A 24,280-nucleotide genomic window follows, 5' to 3' on the forward strand; every position below is an offset into this window, starting at 1 on the left:
GTTTCAAAATTTCTCAATGATGTGGTAGCAGAGATCCGATTCACTTAACAACAATTTGTATCAGACTGGTCAACAAGGGAACGATGAATGGGTTGGTAAGAAATTCCTTCTCCAATTTGTCCAGAAACTTTTAAAGGTACAATTGTATACAAGCCCAATTAAATTTCGCTGCAGAACATGAGAAACATTTTTAAAAAAATCCGTTTTATTTTATTCTGTAAAACTATCTCGGAATCGCCAAACGATGCGATTCAATCCACTTTTAAAGTCGCAAATTTATACGAAAGCTAGAAAGTTCGGTAAACCGGCCGTGATTGGAATTCAAACTGGAACCCCTACAGGAAGTTGTCAGACTTTAACGAATCGGGTTGGTTTCGCCTCGCCTTCCGGATAATTTTATCCGGGGAATAGAGAAAATTACGAGTGAACTCGTACGATAAAAGGTGCGCATGGCCACGTGAGACAGCGGACATGCCTCGAACGATCACCGACCCGAGCCTGCCAACTAGTCGATTCGCATCATGCCAGTGTCGGGGACGTTTCGCTGATTTCCTTTCGACTTTCTACGGGCCGCTGCCAACGTACGAGCGCCTGCTGCAACGACAAAACTCGGATCGATCGCCATTTTAGTGTACGAGCCCGAGAGATACTTTCAAGGCAGTTAAACTTTACTTCGAACCCCGCTAAAACGCAATTATGGCTTGCGGAAAGAAATGGCGAGAGGCTGACACCATTAAGTTTGTCGAACTTTATGAGAAAGCTGAATGTCTTTGGAATTTTAGACACCCCGTATATAAGCACAGAAATGCCCGTGATAAAGCCATACAAAATATGCTCAAAGAAATGAATATGGCAGGTGAGCAGTTTAGCAAGGACATTAGTGTCTTACTTAAATCTTACGTTCAGAGCAAATATTGTTCATAATTACCGATCCGACATAATTGATAATCCACTAAGGCTAGTAATACTGCAATTCAGCAATTTTTCCGTCACCATTGTGTGCAGAAAATTGAAAACTACTTTTTAATTTTCTGGACAGAATAGTAAAGAAAAATGCTTTAATATAGGACTATTCCAGTAGAGGACTTTCGAGGGATTTTCAGTACTTAACCTTAAACTCGGCTTTTTCAGACTTTGGCGTAAATGAACTGAAAAACAAAATCAAAAACATTCGCAGCACCTATCAGCAAGAAGTTAACAAAATAAGACGGTCGAAAGAAAACCTCGGTGGAGGTATTATGGAGGAGTACAAGACCAATTTGGCTTGGTTTCACATTGCTGATCGCTTCCTGAGAGGCGTCATTAATAGCACTTACAGATCTCCTGCTGCCAAGGTACGTAGATAACTAACATAACATGCAACATACTGAAATAAACCTACAGTTTTTTAAATAAAATCTCAGATTGAAGAAGAAGCAGAGGATACTACCTTATTCCAGCAAGATCAGGCCAATCTCTATAATATGGTTGAAACCGAAATGGCAATTACTAACGGAGAAACTGAAAGCGATTTGCTTACATTTCCAGGCAATAGGCAAATTAAAGAGGAAATAGTCAAAGATGAGTATGACTCTCCAATTCATCACGAAGTTAAAAGACGAAGGCTCAGTACTCATCACCAGCATGTTGGTTACGAGATAACCAACGGGCTGGATCCAAGTACTAGGTAGGACAATAATTGTTAATATGGTACTTATAATAATAAACTAGATTTATAGGTCGGAAGATATATTAGAGAGGGTGTACCAGAAAAGTCCTGCAATGGAATCATACACAGCAACCAAAGACGAATGGTATCACTTCAGCAACAATATTGCTTGTCAACTGAGAACTTTGCCTTTGGAAAGAGCCCTGATGTGCCAAAAAAAGATTGTAGATATTTTAACTGAAGAGAGAATTGACTATTTGCTTACTAAAAACGGAGAATTAAAACCAGATGGGTGACAATCATGATTTCTAGAGCAAAGGAGATATTTAAAGTTCAAGACACAAAGTTACCTATTAAAATAGTGCAATTAAATGTATAGTTTCGATTTTTAACAACTAAAAGCGTTTTGTGTTTTATCACGCAGCCAGTCTATTATGTATTATTTTCCCCAATTTTCCGGATCACTGAGCATACTACAAAAATATTTTTCACGCACGTAAATTTACAGTATTACAACGTTTTAATTTTCTGCTTGCTAGTGGAAACCTAAATTTAGTGGCTCCGTTGCAATAGAATTATAAACGAAATCAAGTTCAGGAACAAGAAAAAATAATTTAAAGAGAGGTAAGTGCGCAGAGGATGTAATATACCATATGCAAAGGCAATTTGTCAAAATCACCGGTGCATTGTTGAAAATACCATTTTTCGTACAAGATTACGAACAGGGGGGGTACACTAAGGAGAGTACAAAAGGATAATCTTGCGGAGCCGGATATTATGCATGCTGGATAATTTTTCATTATGCGAAGAAATATATATATATATTATATATATATTATATGTTATATATATTATATGTTATATTTATATATAATATAATATAAGTATATATATATATATAACATTTTCTGGGGTATAAATTAGTTATGAATCAAGAAATAATGTGCTTTCTTGACTCGATGGTGAAAGATATTTTTACATGCACGATATAAATATTAAATAATAGCGAAATTCCATGTGTTTTAACGATAATTGTGTGAATAAATAAATAAAAGGTTTGTTATGTGCGCAATATAGCTTAAATTTAATACTTTTAGCATTTATGCAGATATCTTATGCCTAAAAACACTTAATGTTCCAAACGTAAAATGTTTATGTCTCTTAAATATTAATTCTTCACTTAGATATATTTAAAAACTCATTATTATCATTAAATATCATCAAATAAATTAGTGTAACCTTAATTTAGTCAATTTTTATACCTCTTATGACGCAAACTTCTTGAGTTGTTTGAAAGACCAGTAATTGGTGATATACATTTGACGTTTAAGCATAACCTCAATTATTTTGTAAAATTGATTTAACCGAAAAACGAAAATGTTTAAGTGAAAAGGGCGTAAATTGTAATCAAGTACCTAGGAAGCTGAACTAAAAAAGCGACTGCATTTAAACAGATGCCCGTTATGGCCTTAGATCCCAATATCCAAAAGATCTTTGATCTCCTTTGCAGTGAAGAGTCCGAACAAATTCAAAAACGGTCTTCAACTTTCAGTAATGTCTCTCGAGAACTAACAGCCACCACCAGTGAGTATTTCCATTAAAACGCTATATTGGAACAACTCAAAATCTACTCTGTGCAGATATACTAGAAAGTGCCCTAACTATTACTCAAAAACATTGTGATAAATGGAGTACTGTATCAAATGAAGTTCTCCAGGAAAAGCTAAACTTGCCTGTAATATCACTGGGTAAAGATAATGCGCCTGCTTTAGTTTCTGTAAAAAAGCAGTGCGATAAAATTCTGAATAGCAATATAAAAGGATGCAAGCCTAATATTGTGGTAACTAACTGCAAGAAAAATTGAGATTTTGAGAGAAATATTTATTATTTTTTAGGAAAATATCCTTATCAATTGCCATACAATAGATGATAATTTGCATAAAATCAACAATTTTATCAGAAACACCAATAAAACTATTTCAAACTATCGCCTGTTAATTGACAATATGAGAAAACTTGGTCTTCAAAAAACCACGTCATTAGAGTGTCTCAGTGAAGGTAAAACTAGAATTTCTAACATTAACTTTATGTTCTGCGTTTTCAGTAAGAATTTTAAATTATCAATTTTTAGGGGGCTTGGAATTGTCTAGTTTTTGTGACCATAACGTGGACTTTGCTACTTCTTCGCCTATTAGGCGAGCTAGCAAGGAAAAACGGAACCCGTGACAATTGCATATTATTGTTTATTGGTCGAATTTAGAATTTGAGAAAACTATTTTGTTTACTTTAATATTTTTTACACTATTTACATTTATATATAATATTTTAAAAGAATTTCGTTTAAATAAAGTCACAACTTATTTTACTAGGGATTATAGTTACATTGCTGACAATTGATACGGACTTCCTTTTTACTGCATAAATCTATCTGACTATTATTCGTCAGCCATTTTATTCGTCATCTTCATCACGTGACTTCGTGATGACAATCACATGCTTTTGACAGGGTAGATTGATCATATGACATTCGGGCGAGGTGTATAGTTTATAGAATTTCAAATTTTTACAAATTTTATTGTAAAAAGCGCAAAAAAACCATGAAAGGGTGCATTTTCAACATTGACAATGGATATTTGGAGGGCCTGTGTAGGGGATTCAAATGTGGAATACTCAGACATGCAGATTATTTGAACTTGGTACAGTGTGAAACCCTTGAAGGTAAGAGGCTCCTACATTGGAGTTCATTATGGGGGTGTTTGATCATTAAATACTACTGTAATATTTAGCTATAGAGAATTAAAGTTTAAAAAGTGTACGTGAAAATTGGATGGGTTTTCAAGTGATTTGTCCCACAATTTCTACTTTGAGAGATGTATGAACGGGCATATATTGCAGTGCTCAAAATATTTTAATCCCATTTTATACATGAAACATTAATTTTTTTTTAAACCAACAGAAAGACACAAGGTAATTACAACATAGGGAAGATATACATGCACCTTGTTGTCATCTATTGCTCAATGTAATAGTTTTACTAATCTCATTTACAGCATGTGGAAGGTGATACATTTACACAAAAATAAGGTGGTACAGTGCCCTCCTCAACGATATTAATTAAAATGCATTTAGGGTGTCGAAGGACAGTAATGCTGGTTTACATCTTTTGTAATGTCATACCAGATGTTTCAACAGAATGCTTATCAGTGTTCAATTACTAATATAATTAAGTATGAGCGGGTACTACCACATTTGACCAATGTCAAATATTGGTTTTTTTGATGGATAAAAATTGTTGACAATAAGTATAACTTTTTGGCACAAAACTGGTTTTGGCTTTGTTATTTACCACAATAACTTCCTTGATTACATCGCAGTTATTCCCAGACTATTCTCAATCTCTTAATTATTAATTTTACAGATTTAAAGCTTCATCTCCAAAGCACCGACTATGGGACTTTTCTGGCAAACGAACCTTCACCCCTTGCAGTGTCCACCATTGACAACAAACTGCGAGAGAAGCTTGTCATTGAATTTGAACACATGCGCAATCAAGCTGTCGAGCCTCTATCCACCTTTTTGGACTTCATCACTTATAGCTACATGATTGACAACATTATTCTTTTAATCACAGGAACTTTGCATCAAAGGCCTATTGGAGAGCTTATTCCCAAATGCCATCCTCTCGGAAGTTTTGAACAGATGGAAGCGATTCACGTCGCTTCGACTCCTGCAGAGTTGTACAATGCCGTGCTAGTAGATACTCCTTTGGCCCCATTTTTTGTGGACTGCATTTCAGAACAGGATTTGGACGAAATGAACATTGAAATCATTCGTAATACCTTGTACAAGGCTTACTTGGAAAATTTCTATGATTTTTGCAAGAATATTGGAGGCACAACCGCGGACTGCATGTGCGAAATCCTTGCTTTTGAAGCTGATCGTCGTGCTATTATTATCACAATTAATTCGTTTGGAACCGAGTTGTCTAAGGACGATAGAGCTAAACTGTATCCTCGTTGCGGAAGGTTAAACCCAGACGGTCTTGCAGCGTTGGCCAGGGCTGAAGATTACGATCAGGTCAAAGCAGTTGCGGAATATTACGCCGAATACCAGAAACTGTTCGAAGGCGCCGGAAATAACCCTGGAGACAAAACGCTTGAAGATAAGTTCTTTGAGTATGAGGTGAAGCTAAACATAAACGCTTTCATGCAGCAATTCCACTTTGGAGTGTTTTACTCCTATTTGAAGCTGAAGGAGCAGGAATGTCGTAATATAGTTTGGATTGCTGAATGCGTGGCTCAGAAGCATAGAACCAAGATTGATAATTACATTAACATCTTTTAAATTTGGCTGTTATAGGCATGTGTCCGAAAAAGTATTTTCTCATTCCAACGTTGCTTTAGATCAAGATTCAACTCGCATGTTATTGTTAATTTCTTTGTAAATTTCTAGCGCCCCCGTATTACAGATGTGGCGTGGAAGTAAATAGCATATATCTAATTTTTTTTCCATTTAAGTGATGCTTATAAAATTATGAAAGATTGTATAGAATTGTGAGCCAATTTCTATGGTTTTAATGTTATTGTTGTATTCCCATGCATATCAAAATCAGTTAAATGATTAATTTTTCTTCTCTCACAATAGTTGATGATAAAACTGATTATATTCTTTTTATTTACACTGTTATAATTTACACATAATATTCTCTTTAGTTAGGACATTATCATATTATTGTAAATCTGATTTTTCCTGTTATTATAAAGACGTTAGTTAGAAAGTTGTGTATTTTGAAGTTTCTGACGAATTTAATTTATATTTTCAAGAAAATGACACGGATATGAGAACCAAAAATTTATTAAATTAATTGTGCTGCAAAACCACTTGTGGACTGTAATGGCTTTTGGTAGCCGAAATTTCTATGATCAGTGGTGAATAATTAAAAGTAACGTTATATTGGCTATAAATTTGGGCAAGTTAGTCCAGAAAAGCTCAAAGATATAGATACTGATTTTTGTTTTCGTAACCAGTAGTAAAGTACCTAACACGGAAATATAAAGAAGCATTCTTAAATAATGTAGAGTATTTCATTGACGTCGCGAAAGTTTGTATCATAGACGACTACAAAAAGCTGCTTTATTGACTAACTACATATTCATAAATCATTTCGAGTCCAATAGTTATATCCAAAATTAATCTTATACCTCTGCTTCTCTCTGATAACTTTTCTTTTTAAACCGTTTTTCTATCCACGAGGTTTTGAAATGATTACTGTTGCATAAAATCTAGGACATCCAATATAGTTTTAAAGGTCTTCAAAGAACTGAACCATGAAAAAAAGGTTAATTTCAGGCCATTCATTATTAAATGTAAATTCAATTTTTTTATATTTCCATTTAGTATTCTTTTTCCACGCAGCATACGGATTTAAAGTTTCGTACTTGCAATTCAGGTTGCAGATTTAAAGGGTTCAAAAACTACTTTGAAAGCAGCAAAACAACATTTATAAAGAATCAAAAATTAGTTTATTTTACTAAACACGGGAGGCACATATAAACAATATTTCTTTACAACCGGAGCCCATCAATCGACAGATTCGCATTATAACAAAAATAACAAGGCACTGCTGTCCATTTTTGGTCTATTCATGTTCGACTATCAATTAAAACTATATCTCTCGTCTATAAAATAAATATTATTCATCATAACTCTCTTTATTTTCCAATTTCTGTCTTATAAATAAAATGAAATTAATTATTGGTTTATCGACCTTTCGTAGTTACCACACAAGGCGATAATAACGGGTGATCATTAAAAAAAAACGCAATAGGCAGTGAACCGTACACGTAGGGCGTTAATAAAGCCTTTTGCTATTTACCGTCAAACATATGATGACAACTGATAACAGCTGGATCCAAGATATGCCTTAGAGATATTTCGACGCCTTCTTAAGGTTTTTTTTTAATGATTGCCCGTTACAAACTATTAATAATTTTTCCTGAGTGCAAAACGTAAAACTACTAGGGAGGCAAACTTAAATTAAATATCACCTAAATAAACGTAAATAAAATACAACGCAATGAATCTACAAAAGAGTGAGATTGACTATGAACGACCACTATGAATTTCCGTAGTCTAGGGATTACGAATTAAGTAATAATAATACATAATAATAACTACTAGTCGGTTGCATTTTCTAGAGTAGGAGCTACTGGTTATTATAATGAGCAATATGAATTGAAGGTTAAACTGATATCAATAAGTATATTTGAGATCACAGCAAAAATAGTCTTAAAACTCTAATAGACTATTCCAAATCAATAAGTTGCTTCAGGCGCACCATTCTATAACAACAATAATTTCGAATTTTAAAGAGTTAAACAAAAGCTCCGAATCATTATTACTTTATTTGAAATCAACTTATTGCAACCGCCCTAAACATTTGCAAACTTCAACGCTTCTTTCATCGTTAATTAGTATTAACAAAAGGACGCTTTAATTATTCATCAATGAATAATAATTTGTTATAATAAATCTAACGGATAATCATTAAAAACAAACCTTGAAGTAAGCTGTGAACCGAGATTTACCATAAAACATTTGACTGGCAACTGACTTGAGTTTTTTTAATGATCACCCTTTATATACACTTTTGCCTAAGGTACTTACACTTATGAATATGTACACATTTTTGGTAAATTTATAATAATTCTTTATCAAGGAAGTGCACTTTTAAGTCTCAGTTAAAAAAAGGCGGGAATATTGGCCTGGATCCAGGATTATCCCGGGAGACGTAGAGAGTGGCTCTTGTATAGGTTTTATATGTTGAAAATGGTAGGCACTTTCAAGGAAAACAAGATCGTTTTCGAGTTTTCATTGATAGACATTTATATACTCTATTGGAATTTTCAAAAAAGCTCACTTCAAACCTTCATTTTTGACACAATTTTTAGAGGGAAGTGACAAATACACCTATGAGATTCATGGTAAGGTGTTGAAGCTGCTGATTTTCTAAATTAAGGAGATGCCAAGTTAGAATTTGTCCATTAGCGCATAAGGAAGGTTACAAATTTGTAATCATTCTCAAATCGATGGTGCCAACTGGCTTAAAATATTTTCGAAGTAGTGACACCTCTAGCTGCACTGAAAGTTCATATAAACATTTTGATTTTAAATGAATGGCGATATTATTTAGTTAAACGTACTGTTAAAATATAGAGAATTAAAAAAAAACTATGAATCCTGCTCTACCTTTTCCTGAATGTTTCGCGAGTGCGGTTGCCAATTCCAACCGAGGATCCCCAATTTGATTTATTTGTGCAACACCATATTCCTACATTTGTAAACTGATACATGTTTGTCGTCGCACATATCTGATATTCAAAAGTGCTATTTGGATAACTCTTCTCTGAACGATCGACATAGGTCACGGAAGAGCAATATGGCGCGATGGTGTGAACGCTACCTTTCTTCAAGCGTTACTCTAAGGGTCATCAAAAAAAACCTCCCGCATGCGCAATTTAAAGTTCTCGATCACATCCTCAGAAAAATACCTCAAAGTAAACTACGTTATCCGGTAGACTTCTGGTGACAGACAAACTATATAAAATATATTAAAACAATTAATCTTGAGAATTTCCAAAATAACATATAATGTTATAGCAATCTCCTGAGCGAATTGTTAGCTCAAAGCATACAAGGACTCTACTTATCAAGAGTTAACGTCATTTCCATGAACCCCGGCATACTTAATATCAGAATGTTTCCCAATGAGTTGTGAAATACTACAATGCCAACGAAACCAAGAATTGAACCGATGTTAAACAACTGACCGACGTGAAAAGGGTTTTATCATTTTCAAGGAAAACATTTTAGCGATAGCCGTTTAGAATTGTTTATTTTTAATAACATCATAAATCAGATGTTATGTGTTAAAAAAAAATGATTACCGTGATTTTACACTTAACCTGCCTAAGGGCTTGTTTTAATTATCCAATATTGTTGGCAGAAAAAAAAAATGGGAGTTGGAAAAACTTAAGTTAAAATGCTAAAGTTCTTCAGTGTTGATAGGGAAATTAACTCACATCACAATAAAGTCGAACGCTTTTGTAATTTAATCGCATTTACCCTTCTCATGGTATAAGACTATTAAAATGATTTAGTCCAAAATTAAGTCTGGAATTAATTTTGTCCATAGCACACCATATTGCGTCCTAAGGCTAATAAAGTAACTGACAAAGATGACCTCTTAAATCTCTGTTGATCGAACAGATTTGTGACGATTCTTTACTGATTGCTACGTGTCAATATATCACATTTTTAAAACCTTTCAAACATCTGTTTCACATATAACTGGGAGTGCAACCATATTAAAAGTACTTTACTTGAAAATTGGCTAGAACTATCGGGATGGTGGTTTTTCCATACCGTCCGATGGTGTTCTAGGAAAGAAAGGAAGACTCTGTGTACCCAGGTACTTGGATGAGTTTTTGTTGAGCGGAACTGTTCGATGACTTCCTACATTTCAAAACCGCAATTAAGATTTGAAACTTACTGGGCTCAGTTTTTTGTGAAAAACAATAAAAAAAGCAAAAGGCGGATGACACAAATATATCTAAGAGTTCAGTTAAAAATAATTAGAAACAAAAAGCCGTTCTGATCGAAAATAAATATTTGCAATCCTTCGAGATATTCTTTTGGAAAAATGTTCAAATCAGGCAACTTTTCGACTGGTTCGATCATTTTTCGTTTGACCTCCAAGAAAAGTGTAAAATTGAAGAAAATAAGTATGTTTCGTAAAACGTTAGTCTTAAAAAGACTTTCTCTTAATTTCACTAAAAATCAAAAAGCAGATTATTTCCTTAAACATAGTCCCTTGACAAAGAAGTCAGTTTTTAAATGAAAATAGGGCCTTTCAACTACTCTTTTTTTAATTTGCGCCTTAAAATTGAGTTAAAAAGTATTTTTCTGAAGGTTTTTTTTGTTGACTCAAACTGTGGGACTTATATTATTGCAAATAGGCAAGACGCACCTCATCACACTTTACCTAATAGCTCCAAAGTAACGGAGGAGTCTAGATTCACAAAAAAGATGCATACTTTTTATATCCAATTAATCCCTCCTCACATTAATCACAAGAACCTTCTACTCTACGCTCCAACCAAACAGACAGCGTTTACTCCATCTAGGGCAGTTTTTACGTAAACGCAGTAGTTTGAAAAAACATATCACATTTTCATTCAGTTTAAACAAAACTGGGTACCTACCGCGCGGTACCCAAAACTGCCAGGTTTCGACTGGTACCAAAAACAATACGCACTAATACTGCTCTTTTTTTCGAAAATGTCGCAAAACAACAGTTTTATTCGAAACATCACCAAAACCTCAGATCAAGTTTACAAGAAATGTACGTCAATATAACCTGGCAATAAAATAGGGAAGCTTTGTCAGCTTTAATAAGCGTTTTAAAAAATAGATGAAACATTGGTCTACCGCGCGCTTCTCTTGCCTTCACCCCTTTGGGGGAGTACAGCCTTTTTTCGGATTTTCGTAGGGCTATCGCACTCTGTGGGGGTGTGCTGGTCTAGTTTGCGCTTGCGTGTTCGGTATGGAAGCGACACGAAAGTACTCGGATCACAGTCGATTTCCAGTCTTTGGCGCAGAATTCGCTCGCTCTGCCTAGTTTGCACGTACACTTTTCTCTCCCGCTTACGACCTTCTTCTTTGATAATGTTTGAGTCTATAGAGTTCTTGTCTGAGACCACGATTCCACTGGAGCCGGTGGATTCTCTAACTCTCGTGCTGATATCTGACCCTTGCGATTGTCGGGCGTTTTCTTCCGATTCAGTCTTGTGGCTTAGTTCCAGGGAAAATTTGCTCTTTAGCGAACTTTCACTAGTAAAAGAGGAGGAACTGCTGCTATTGTTATCACTCGAGCTCTTCTTCTTTCGTCGACGTTGGGCTAATTTGGCGCTCAGTACGTCCTGAAAAAAAAATTATATCTTCAACATATCATAATTTGCAGAAATATATATTGGATAAAGTGGGAAAAATGATTTCACTCTATTTTATACATTTTTAAGGACTATTGAAAGCAATGAACCTATTTGAGAATAGATTCTCTTATTGGGGTTTTTCATTATTTTAACTAGGCCTTATTTAAACTAAGAAAAGTATATGTTATTTACTCGTTCTTTCTCTCTTTCCCTGTGACTTAATCAACTTCGCATTTGATATAGATCGACAAAATAAATCACCGAAAAAATAGGGTTTTACCATTTTAATTGAGATCCTTCCATATTAATAACCGTATTTTTTTCCTAAAACTCCACCAAAACCCATTATCTTACCTGCAACCTGAATCCTTCCTTTTGCGCTTGATGAAATGCATCAAAAGTAGTCTGCAGTGTCATCTCACCCCCGGTAGATAAAACCCCGGGAGTTCTCAGAGCAGTCTCGGCAATCTTCTCCTGTTTTCCTTGCAGCCAGTCATTGCACTTCAAGTCCACCATCTGTAATCTTTCGCTAGGTGTGACCGTCAATAACCCCTCGACCACTATCTTAGCCTCATCGGAGACATCTTCCCAAGCCGCGGAATCAAAATTGAAATCTCCGCTTTTAATTCTGGTGATTATAGAAACGACGCTTTCATCTCTACTGCGTGCGTGAAAGGGAGCTGTTCCACACAACATTGTATATAGAATGACCCCTAAACTCCACAAATCGCAGTTTTCATCGTATCCTGCAGGATCTCCTTTTAGAACCTCCGGAGCAGCGTAATGCAGGGTAAAACAGGGAGTGTGCAGCGATTCAGTTTCTCTTTTCAAACGGGCGAACCCAAAGTCGATAATTTTGATCTCCGCATCATCGCTCGCGGATGTAAAAACGAGATTTTCAGGCTTCAAATCGCGGTGTACCACTCCTCGAACATGCATGAAGCTCACTGCTGAAACCAGCTTTTTCAAAATTCCTGAAGCTTCACTTTCCAAGAACCGAGTCTTCTTCCGTATCCTATCGAAAAGCTCTCCTCCTTCCAGCAGTTCCATCACCAAATACGTGTATTTCTCGTCGTGAAAACAATCGTAAAGGGTGACGATATTGGGGTGGCCCTGGCAGGCCCTTAATAGGTTAATCTCTTGGGTGCAGTCTCTGTGTCTACTGATAATCTTGACGGCATATTCAGTTCCTGTGCCTTTATGCACACACCTCCTGCAGATCGAAAAGGTACCATCACCCAATATGGGCTCGTCTAAATCCATTTCGTACTGCTGGAAAAAGGGAGAATTGTTCAGTTGAGAGCGAAGGAAGCTGTAGAGGTCGTGGTTTAGGGGACTGTTGTCCGAGATCACGTTCTTTGAGAATACTATTGAGGGAGCTACGTAAGAGTAGCCCTTGAAGATTTTGTCGTAGTTGGGTGGCACCACAGCGGGGGAGTCGGTGGGGGGCATCGTAGTAAATTCGTCACTAAAGTTGGAAACATCCAACTCATTTCTGTGGAAAAAAAGATATGAGTAATGGCTATTTATTTAACTAAGTAAGAAGTACTTGGTTTTGTGTAACGAGCGGGAAAATGACACTAGTTACACAATATAAAACTTCTTAATGAGATTAATACCTAATAACAGGTACAAAAGGGGCCGAAATCTCCTTTCTGGCCAACTTATCCCAGTCGAGGGTCTTAAAGAAGGGATGCCGCTTCAGTTCTTTGGCATCCTCCTCGCCGCCCCCCAGACGTTGCCTTGGGTCTTTCACCAGTAGTTTACTGATGAAATCCGCCACATTTTTTCCTAAAGCTGTGCACAGATTTAGTTAAAAATCTATTAACTAAACACCCTAAAACTTACAATCGGGGATTGGAGGAGTTGTTTTCAAGATTCTTCTGGATATTTCTTGTTGGGTGTTCCGTTCGCCTTCCACAGTAAAGGGAGAGGCACCCGTAAGAAGCTCGTAGGTGAGGACGCCCACTGACCACCAATCCACGGCCTGAAATCAGAGAAAATCATGAGAATATTTACAGAGATGAATATATTTGATTGTTTCACTGCTTTTTTAATCTTATTCTATTGCTTTTATGACCGTGCTCAACAACGTCTAAGTTTGAAGAATTTGCGCAGATTTCTGATTTTTTCTTGGCAAAATTCTAACGATCTTCGGTCCTTTAAACTGAATATTGGAATTTTTAATGCTTTTTTTTTGGTTATAATAATTTTTTTTGCAAAAGTTTTAAAGTTTATTGGCCCTATACCCTATTTCAAAACTGACCAAAGAGGTATCTTAAAAACTAAGTACTTTCTTCGAAAACAATTCTTCGTTGTATCCAAATCTGATCGATCTCTATTAATAAACAAAGCGATGTGGCGACCCAAAATGTTGAATTTAAAAATAGCCAAGAGACATACAAAGCAACTGTTGCTGCAAATGCTTAATTACAATATTTTCTTGAATCGCCAGACTACACCGTGTGCCAAGCCAAGCAATTAATTGCGAGTATTCTTCGACTAAGAGTTTCAAGGGTGAAACAAAGTGACATCGATTTTTAGATTATCTCTACTACTTGGTTCAGGTTTCTGGGTCAGAAATTCCAACGATACGACAAGGAATCTTTATACATTCAATGCCTCAGCTGCGGAGAAAATTTTGTGATTAAGCCCCCCGGAGATTTAGTTTTCATTTCGGTTCTTCGAAGATTTTATTTTGTTACAGTACGAAGTACCGTTTACCACATCGGTTTCAAGTCATACCCTTATACAAACACACAAAGCGAATTACTGAAATTTCCGACACACCCACCGAGCGCCTTGAGATATCTGAGGAAACAGCCTGTGACTAATGAGCCGCCTTTTGATTTCTGGCCAGATTTTTTTTAAATTTCGAACCTAAAAACCAGACTTACATAAAACTATTACTATACCCTGACCTACGAAATGCATTTATTAGGTTTCAGCATGCACACAATCTACTGGCCAAAGCAACAAGTTACTATGACCTATAAATAAGTGCAGCCAAACCTTGTACTTTGCATCTCGGGTTAAAAATAACTTGATGAGACTTGATAAAAGGCTTAGCAATTTAGAGCTTAAAGAGTTTTGTATGCGATGTGGTAAAGCCGCTCCGCCCTTGACAAGTTCGGAACGATGTTTGCTCGGCATGTTATCTCTTGCCCAGATATAATAAGCCCCAGTTGTCAAGTACATTCGCTGTACCAACAATTTATATAAATTCAACGCACAACAGTTCTTTTTCAGATGTGGGCAAAAATAGCGAAGTAGGTCGAAGATGCAGGGTATCCTGAAAATCTCCCCATATCCGCGACGCGACCTTTACCTGCTGCACGTACGAATTATAGCGTCCCCATTGTGTAATCAACTTGAGATTGTGACGCAAAGGGTACCAGTACCAGTGCACATTGCGTTGATAAGCCCGTCAGGCGGTCTTTCTCGCGCCTGCAGCTAAAAAGAGAGAGGAAACACGGTGGTACCTCGCGTCCTTGCCGCGAAAGGTGGCCCCGTTTCGCTTTGGAGAAGTAGGTTACCGATTATGGGTACCTAACTGCGATTGTTTCTTTTTTGTAATCATATGTGCAACTAATACTAACATGTTTACTCAAAGAACTACAATAATCGAGATTCAAAAAGAGATGCATTTATAGCTAACAACAGCCGGTTGACCTCGATTTAATTCTTTCCGTTGCTATTTGGTACCCGGAGCCAATTTCACTTTCCTTTCTCCGGCGCGGGCGCTTACTTCACATACGGCGCAAAGGACACCTTTAACGGTACCCGATGGTACTCGATGAAATAATGCTAAACCCACCGATTTGCTCCAACGAAAACGAACGGCTTTTTACCTGCTGGCCAAACCAGTGGAAGTGACATTTTACGGATTGGTGTTGGAGTTTATCTTTAGTGTTTCAAAAGGACTCTTAAAGCGAAACCTTAACAATCGTTTTGTCTAATTGTCTAAAGGGCTCAGTTCAAAGCTCTTGTCAACAGTCATAAACTCCACTTGATACCTGGAAAAAAGAATTCCGGCGAAAAGTATTGTACATTGCTTGCCATAAACTAGTCTTTATAAAGCGACCATTATTTCTGGATAAGCCTGGCTCGTTCTTAGAACAATATGTACTCCAACCAGAACTTTCTTTCTTCATACATTTAATACTTTTACATAACAACGATTTTTACTTTGTATTTTAGATTACGGGATCTTAAGCATAGAAGTTGGTACAAAATGGTGCCAGTCCGAACGTTTGACAAAATGGCTCTTTTGTGGAAAATTGCAACTGCGAAAATTAAGAATGTAGAGATCTTCTCTGGCTGATTTAACAGGCCCTAAGCAATTGAAAAAACCGTCGCAAAACACGGTTTAAAGCGGACATGGGCACTATAAAATATTTTTAGGTTTTGGAAACAGGCGCCCTCTTCGAATGGGACCTTAGTACGCGCCGTTATATCCCAAATCTTCAAATAGGCAGTTTTGAACAAAACTCCGACCCTACAGAATCGCATGTTTTGCTCCACAAAATAGGACAATAAAAATGAAAAAAAAAAAAAATCTAAGTCTCGAGAATATTCTCGCTTAATGTTGCAACAACAAATGTTTGAACTTCTGGTTCTCGTGTCCAGAAAATCCCTCTGCATATGCTAAATTCGCATTAATTTTACGCCCGTGACGCGGTGTCTCCAACGAAATATGCGCGAATTTACGGCCAAACAATTTGCCGTGCAGTCGCCGTCCAAGATTGCACAATTGCAACTTTTGCCACGTGAGATATTTAGATGTTTTCACGTTGAAAACTGTCTCATGAATTTTGCAAGAAAAAACATTAATAACTTACCGAGTACCGCCCGCGTGGAACTATTACGGACATACCTATAACTCGTCATAATAATCAAGCATTGGAAGCCTCTGCGTCAACAAGTTTTCGCATTTTTTTTTTTTTAAGTAAGATGCGACACATTAGTTGTCACGATGATCCTTGGCACAATTCCTCCAAGCTTAACAGACAACTCAATAAAGGTCATGCTCCACAGTTAATAAAGAGTAATCGTTAGAAAAACCCTCAAATAGTTCGAAATATCAGAGGCACGTCTGGGATCAGTTCGTGTGTTAGTCAGATGTTTAATGGTAAATAGTAAATTGCTTAATCAACGACCTACGTTTACGGTCGAACGCCTACCGTGAGTTTTTTTTCAATGAACACTTGTTATTCGTTCACAAGCATGCATCTTTTGTTTGGCAGCCGGATGTATCTTAAAAGCTAAAAATAACACAAGTTCAAAACAAACAATATTTCAAGCAATATACAAGGTGTTTTTGCAACATTGGCACTTCTGTGAAGAGTCATCGGGCGATTTAATGACAATCCATACATGTAGTGTACCGAATATTAAATTAAAAGAAAATAGTGGTTGCGAATTAATATTGGTGAGAGTGGTTTTATGTGCTTTTCTCCGGGTGCAATTTTGGAAAATTACAACTCTGAAAGATATACAGAGCTCCTTGCGGACAGTGCTAAGTCTGACATAGATATACTTAGTCACTGCCTAAAATGCGAGCTCAAATGTTTGTCTTGTTCTGATAGTGGATGAAAATAACTAGCAATTTCCGGGAACTCAAAAACTGCCCTAAAGAACTGAGCAAACTTTAATTTGGAGAACGGAATCATTCTTACAGCTGTTTTTTTTTAAATAATTTTTTGACAATTTAAGAACCTTCTTCGTATTAGTCAGAATTTCTACCGATGGAGAAACCCTCCGGAACGTGTCTCCAAAATGCAGAACTTGATGGCGAAACATTTTCATTATTCCGGACTCCCAAGCTCTCTTTTCCTCGGCGATTCAGCCACACAAGAAATCTCTATGATTCGCCCACCCTGATCGCTCCCAGCTCCCCGTATCAAAACGAGTAGTTTTCTAATCTTCATTTCACGTTCTCACACGAAATCAAAGTACACAAAAAACTAACTGCATTTACAATTATTTCATTGAGTCACCATGAAAATCACCTAAAAGCGATGTCACAGTTACCAACCTCTGATAAACGCACACATCCATAACGGATTTCGTGCATGCAGAAGTTTATCTTGCGCACCTGTCATTGGCTTAATATCACCTGAATATCAACTATCAGCCTTGTGCAGAAACAGGAACTGGAGTCTATACACCTCGTGGTCATTGAATGCTATTTTTGAAGTATGTATTAATGGATTTGAGGATAAATCACCTAAGTGCAACAATAGGAGAAAAGGACGTCCTGAACTGACATTTGCTATTACGGAGAACGAACAATAATTACAATAGAACTTGAAACAATTTAAAAAAGGCAGAATATCATTCGCAATTTATAAGAAAATTGCACTTAATGCCTGTCATTAAGCGACAAATGAATGGACTTATTGAAGACTTTGTTTGAAAGCCCGATATTTTGCAAGCATTAGTCGTTTTGTAAGCAATAAGTGGGTTTGCGCAGTTGCCTCGCAATTATTCTAATTTATCGATGTTATGGGGCAATGTCGACGAAGGTTAGGGAAGGTCAGTTTCATGTTTCTAATTGTAATTTTGCCTAGAAACTTGTCATATGGTAGTAAATTACCTCTATCAAGAACTATTAGTAGGACGTAGGTTGCGTTTTTCTATTTTATATAGTACGGGAGCTTTTTGGCACCGACTCAATTTGGTGAGTTATGATCAGGACAGCACAGAGTGTCGCAAATTCTACCTTTAAGAAGGTGACATAGAAAACTATCAGATATACAGAGCCGGTGAAATGGAAACAAAATTTGATCTTTTCTATGAGATACATATTATCCATATTATAAAAAAAAAAACGGATTTACTTCGAAGGTGCACGAGAAAAACGCAAATTTGCTATTTACGCAAAAAGCTCTAATTAGCTGCCATTAAACAAATCAGTTTGATAATTTAGAAGTATGCTGCAAAGAAATTAAAAATATGTAATACCCCTCCGTGCTGCCAGTCCCGGTTACTACAAAATAAAATTTTCTGGATTTTCTATGGCTTTTTTTGGCAATCCTAAAAATCAATCGGTGATTTTGCTGCTTTCAAAAATGAATTTCATGTTGTAGTCCGGAAAAGGTGATTTGCGAAAGTCACGACGAGGCCAGGACACAATGCTCAGAAATCGCAACCTCCAGTCGGGATATCTGTGCCTAACTTTTTTAATGCCGGAAAAGTACTTCACAGCTTCGCCGCCATTGGTTCTCCAGTCGTTTCCGAGGTTCCCTCGTTGAGAATAGAACATGTAAAACAACAACAGATTCATTTTACGTGAGGTTGAAATTTATGTCACTGCCGCAAGATTTTCATAATTCAAACAACATTGACAAATCCACTGAATAATTCAAAATTCTTCCATCCAATCAGGACACTTGTATTTTTAATACCCCTTGAATTTAGCGTATCCATGCGATTAAATTAACCATATTATTTTGTGCGTTCTATTTAGACACGTGTCATGGACTTTCTAATCTGGCCCGACAATCGAGGAAATCGATAGCAATTCTAAAAATTTAAGCGAAGAAATTCGACCTTTCAGGTGTTTAAAAATCACTTAGTACCGAATCGGGTAAATATTGACTAGTGCAGTTAACCCACATAGTTTCTGCAAGGCTGCGCTATTTTGGGGAAAAAGTCGGTTTCGAGGCAGCCTTTGAGGACACATTGAGGTCGACAATTCCCCTTTTAATTAAAAAAAAAATAATGCAGCCATTAAATGTTCAGTACGAGCTGGTCGCAACGATGATGTGCAAACGTTATTAAGTCATGACCCAGAAACCCACATTCCGAAAGAACGTCTGTGCGAGTTAGATAATTTAACGGTCGAAAGTAAAATTTGAAGGTGGATGTGAGAAGCAGGTGACTTAGCTCATGGGATTCATCTGTAGTTTACTGCAGGCACGTGCCATTTTTTTCAAAAACGAGAAATTTGGCATGCAATACTGCCAAAACACACTCCATGAAATTGCAGTAAAATAGTGCTAAATTTAGCGGAAGATTCGGGGAGGAGGAGGAAGAGTTGAAGGCAATTTAAGAGTGTTTTTCAATGAGGGAGTTTCATTAATTTTGTTGCTTTTGCAATGCCAGGAGACGGTTTGCCCTAAAAACCCGAATTTTCCGTGGAAAATAGACTTTGGTGTGGGCTTGTATCGATTATGATAATACATATTTATGCATAGGCGCCGGCCTTTGAATTAATAACTATGCCAGGGAGTTTGTTTAGGTTTTTTCGTTTTGTTCCCTCGGTAATATGCATTTACTGCGAATCTTTTTCGGACGTTCACCTGGTTTTCGCATCGTACAATGAAATAATCTCTAAAATGAAAGGCCACGAAATAAACAGGAGACTGAATAAATAACAAAACTAAAATTTGCAAAAAAAAACTTCAGCAAAAAGTTTAAATTTTCAAGATGTACTTTGATTTAATCGAATATGCATATGCACATGTTCTACATTGTGCCTAAACTCCTGAACCGCGTGTAAGACACCTTTAAGTTCAACAAAACTACCTATCTCGAAATCCAAAGGAGTTAGTCATTAATAATATAGGACTTTTAAAACTATCCACCATCTCTAACAAAAAGTCCATAATAAATTAATAGTGATAATTACGGGAAAATGACCAACCAGTCATGGTTGATTTCTCCTTCGTCCTTCAAAGCTAATTGCAAAATATTTGAAAAATATTTGACGCTAGAAAGTTTCACCTAATGAATGAAGAAACTACGAAAATATCCTTTGAAGCACAAGCCTTCACATTATCAAGCAAATGTTAATAAAATCACCTAGATAAAAAGCAATATTTTCAAATTTGGGAAGTAAAATGTTTGAGAATGACATCGAAATGGTATAAAACCGCGTATGTTGTATATATATCAATAGGGTGGGCCGAAAAGAATATTCACATTTTACTTTTTCATATTTTTTATATTTCTATATACAAATATATATTTAATTTTTTTAATTTACGTGTCCTATATATACATGCTCAAATTAATTAATATTAGGCTTTATTTGAAGTATTTCTAAACGAAATTGTAATTCTACACAAAATGGTGTTAAAATGTAAAACACATTATAAATAAAAATTTATTTTATTTTTTCAAATTTTACACTATCACAGTTTTATAACTTAATTACCGAAATACTACAGTAACATAAAAAAAGCTTATATCAGTTTAATTATTCTCGTTTTTTGAAAAAGCACGACATCTTAGCACATCCGCTACTTTAATTTTTCAAGATTCACAATTTTCCTACAAAACACTGAAATATAAGACTTATTTAAGAAAACACTCAGCACAGAAATAGGTTTTATCTGAGACACATATTTTTCGAATTGTTAAGAGATCACGGTCATCACTAAAATTATGCAATAAATGTGAAAGGTCTTTGTGCATTTTGTGCATAAAACCAACGTCTTTAATAACGCGTCATCTTAACTGTAGCATTTTCAGTAAGTGCCAATATAATAAATAATAAAAGTTCTTTTGTCCCAAATGCAATGAATCGAACAACCGGAAAAGCAAGGAAAATATGAAAATAAGTCCGGCACACACGAGCTCAATTGAGGTCAGAGTAGAGACCGAAAACTGCTCCGTTACACTTGCTGGCATGTTTGTAAGTAACAGTACTACCCAGTACTGTCGTAACACTTTTTGGATGTAAATTCACTAGTCTCCATTAATGAGTTCCCATCATTCGTGCTTCGCGTTTCCTTTTATTTTGGCTTGCTTTTTAATTAATTGTAAGTATAGTCGAGCACAATGGAAGAACACTCCTGCTGTGTGGCTTCTGGACGCACGTGCCTGCCCTGGATTAAATGACGTAGTTTCAAAACGTGCCCTGGAAAGTTTCAAGTTCAGCGGGCACGTTGCATTATTGACGCAATGGAGCCGTCTTATCAATACATCCTGTTCAAACATAGAATTTCTCCAAAACTTGGCCAATCTTTTTGCCGAAAAAAACCTGAAAAAATCCACTCGTTCCGCCAAGCACGGCATTGGGGGCTATATGAAGCAATGTATTGGCGACACACTTCGATGGCCTACTTTTGGCCACTTGCAAGAACTTGCTTTTTCTGTTTCACGGCATGGTGGAAGCAAATCATGTTACAGCTGATTATGTTTGGTGCCTTCTAAACACATTCTTGGTCACATTCATGTGATTTAAATATGTTCGCTTATGTCACGGATTAGCCCAAATTTTGCCGCAAAGAAAATTCGCTCTCTATATTAAATATCAAGGAGGAGAAATTTTACATTTTGTTCTTGCTTTTATGGGTGAAGTGGCTTCAAAATCTTTCACCAATTTGTGCAGTTTCTTGCGTCATTTTGTCATTATCAGTTACGTGTTTCATTGAAAACAAATTTTCTTGTTTATGTTGAACGACGTGGCGCACGTCGTAACTGCGTTTGTTTTCGTGATCATTGTAAAAAAACCACGTCTATTTATTATTATTGTTATGCGGGTAATTAGAATTTTCACCTTCATTGCTGCCAATGGCAGTTTCATTATTTGGTGTATCAAAGCAATTAACGACCGAGCAGATATCAGAAGGCCATTATTCGATAACGCGATGATTTAACATAAACAGACGCCACTGAACTGTTTTCTTTCCCTCTTGTGAGGCATTCTTGAAAACCGATTTTGTCACCCTTAAATCAGACAAAAAATTCTGCCAAGGTGGTAGGTACCTTTAGGACGGACACCTGGGATTTCACATTATCCTCGTGTTTGTTCCGGTAGCTCTTCTAAGTAAATCACCTTGAGATATTCGCTGTTGCAACTATGTACTCGGGTTGATTGGGTACCAGAGAGAAACCTAACACGTGCCTTGCACCCAGGTAGAGATTGGAACCCGTTACTGACACTCAATGCTCGTTACGTAAAACCATTTAGTACCTAGTTGTTAATAATAATATTCATAACGATAGTGGTGCATGCGGTACAACATTAATAATACAGCGGTTTACGCATATTACGAGCTTTTAACTGTTAGATTAAATTGCTCATATTTATGGGAAAACCACTAGATTTCCTTAATTACCGCGCCTTAGAGAAATATGGAATGGGTTCAGTGGAAAAAGCGACCAAGAGAAGCGTGAGAAGAGGTTTGCGAGTACTTTGTTTCATGTTAATTGATCATTGGGGAAGCGGTACTGTCAGTCGAGAGCGTACTTTGGTTTATGCATATTCACTGTGCCTATTGGCTTGTGAGCTGCAGAAAGGACGTATCTTCGTTTTACTCAAGCTTTAAAGACACATAAATATATGTGAATTCTTAATGTTTCTCTAATCTTAAGACTCTCTATCAAACGACAACTCAACTGCAGATTCCAAAAACCTTGCCAAAGAAAAAAGTCCTAAAATACGTAAAAAAACAACACTAATCCTGCCACTAAAAATTACCTCAAGAACAGCGGTGAAAGTTCCCACTATTACTTAAAAATGCTTCAAACAAGTTTAAAACTGATGCAATTTTGTTTACTTTTTAACGATTTTTGTTATTTTTATTCATTTGAACCAATTTAAACATGAAGAGTGCCAGAAACTTGAGAAATGATTCATGACGCCATCACCGATAAACCCCATTGTGCTTGGGCATTTACCACCAATCATAATTTACTAGTCGCGCGAATGGATCCTATATTAATAACTCTCACTGGTCGTTAAAATAGCCCTTTATATGCGTCGGTCGGCGTATGCCAACAGGAAAGCAAATACTTACGATATCGTGTCCTTGTGTGCCTCCCTTAACAACTTCAGGCGCCATATACTCAATGGTACCACAGAACGAGTACGCCCTTTGTTCGCCGTCCCCCCTGGACAATTCTTTTGACAGACCGAAGTCCGTCAGTACTATGTGGCCGCTCTCGTCCACCAGGATATTCTCCAATTTGATGTCTCTGTATATTATGCCCAACTAGAAAATGAACGAAAAAAATATTGGTGAATTATATACGAAATCAATGTGTTCGAATACAAAAATTCTTTTGAAGACGCAAAATTTATTGTCATAATCATTTAATGTCGGATATTAAAGAAACATCTGCGATTTGGTCTATCTAAATTTTCATTTGCCACCACTGTTCGTACCGACCTATGACTCAAACATAATTAACTACTACGTAGCACGTAACCTTCCTTTTCTAACACACAATCTTTAAAAAAAGACGGGATATAAGTTACTTCACTACTTAAGGTGCCGGATAAATGCCAGAGTTTTTGCTTCCATCTAAGATCATATAATAAACAAAGTTGGTATGTGGTAAGTGGCACTGAATGTGGCTTGATCGTTGACATTAGCCCAGTGGTGGTAAAGGCGAGTTCTACCGGTAAAAACATTTTTTTTTCATTCACAGAACATTTATTTTCGATTCCTTGTAGCTTTATTTCAGTTTCTGAAATTTTGGACGAAGCTTATGGGTCGGCGCTACAAATTTGAGTTTTTTCCCCGCCAGGAAATAAAGCATGCTACACCTTACTGAGTTTCCTCAGCGAGATTCCATTTCATAGAAAGTTTAATGCACTTTTCCGCAGATCTGGAATCTGTTTCGACAAGGAGTTCCAGTTAAACTTCACAATTTGTTTCATTTCCAGAAATGGCTGGGAAGT

At 36.5% G+C, this 24,280-nt stretch overlaps 4 protein-coding genes across 5 annotated transcripts in view; 3 read left to right on the forward strand and 1 right to left on the reverse strand.

The window, feature by feature from the left end:
- Positions 1 to 553: 553 nt before the first annotated feature.
- Positions 554 to 2,067, forward strand: LOC136346206 (uncharacterized). The gene is made up of 4 exons (XM_066295169.1): positions 554 to 856; positions 1,132 to 1,334; positions 1,404 to 1,666; positions 1,719 to 2,067. The coding sequence occupies exons 1-4, from the start codon at positions 697 to 699 to the stop codon at positions 1,942 to 1,944; spliced, it is 852 nt and encodes a 283-aa protein (XP_066151266.1). The 5' UTR covers positions 554 to 696; the 3' UTR covers positions 1,945 to 2,067.
- An 892-nt stretch (positions 2,068 to 2,959) lies between these two features.
- Positions 2,960 to 4,013, forward strand: LOC136346113 (uncharacterized). Its single transcript, XM_066295003.1, has 4 exons — positions 2,960 to 3,232; positions 3,289 to 3,488; positions 3,544 to 3,706; positions 3,780 to 4,013. Exons 1-4 carry the CDS (start codon positions 3,103 to 3,105, stop codon positions 3,872 to 3,874), a joined length of 588 nt encoding a protein of 195 aa, XP_066151100.1. The 5' UTR covers positions 2,960 to 3,102; the 3' UTR covers positions 3,875 to 4,013.
- A 135-nt stretch (positions 4,014 to 4,148) lies between these two features.
- On the forward strand, positions 4,149 to 6,425 carry VhaAC39-1 (V-type proton ATPase subunit VhaAC39-1). The gene is made up of 2 exons (XM_066294994.1): positions 4,149 to 4,366; positions 5,067 to 6,425. The coding sequence occupies exons 1-2, from the start codon at positions 4,246 to 4,248 to the stop codon at positions 5,990 to 5,992; spliced, it is 1,047 nt and encodes a 348-aa protein (XP_066151091.1). The 5' UTR covers positions 4,149 to 4,245; the 3' UTR covers positions 5,993 to 6,425.
- Positions 6,426 to 7,147: 722 nt separating this feature from the next.
- The window catches only part of LOC136346105 (ribosomal protein S6 kinase alpha-5-like), a 41,582-nt gene continuing 24,449 nt past the window's right edge, over positions 7,148 to 24,280 (reverse strand). For both annotated transcript variants that reach the window (XM_066294983.1, XM_066294982.1), the window contains exons 5-9: positions 23,394 to 23,588; positions 13,489 to 13,627; positions 13,260 to 13,437; positions 11,995 to 13,135; positions 7,148 to 11,628 (exon numbers count right to left, since the gene is read on the reverse strand). In XM_066294983.1, coding sequence (XP_066151080.1) covers positions 11,134 to 11,628; positions 11,995 to 13,135; positions 13,260 to 13,437; positions 13,489 to 13,627; positions 23,394 to 23,588 — 2,148 coding nt within the window. In that variant the 3' untranslated portion in view covers positions 7,148 to 11,133. The remainder of the gene's footprint in view (positions 11,629 to 11,994; positions 13,136 to 13,259; positions 13,438 to 13,488; positions 13,628 to 23,393; positions 23,589 to 24,280) is intronic.

Source organism: Euwallacea fornicatus, chromosome 22 (assembly GCF_040115645.1).
Source record: "Euwallacea fornicatus isolate EFF26 chromosome 22, ASM4011564v1, whole genome shotgun sequence".
Lineage (NCBI taxonomy): Eukaryota > Metazoa > Arthropoda > Insecta > Coleoptera > Curculionidae > Euwallacea > Euwallacea fornicatus.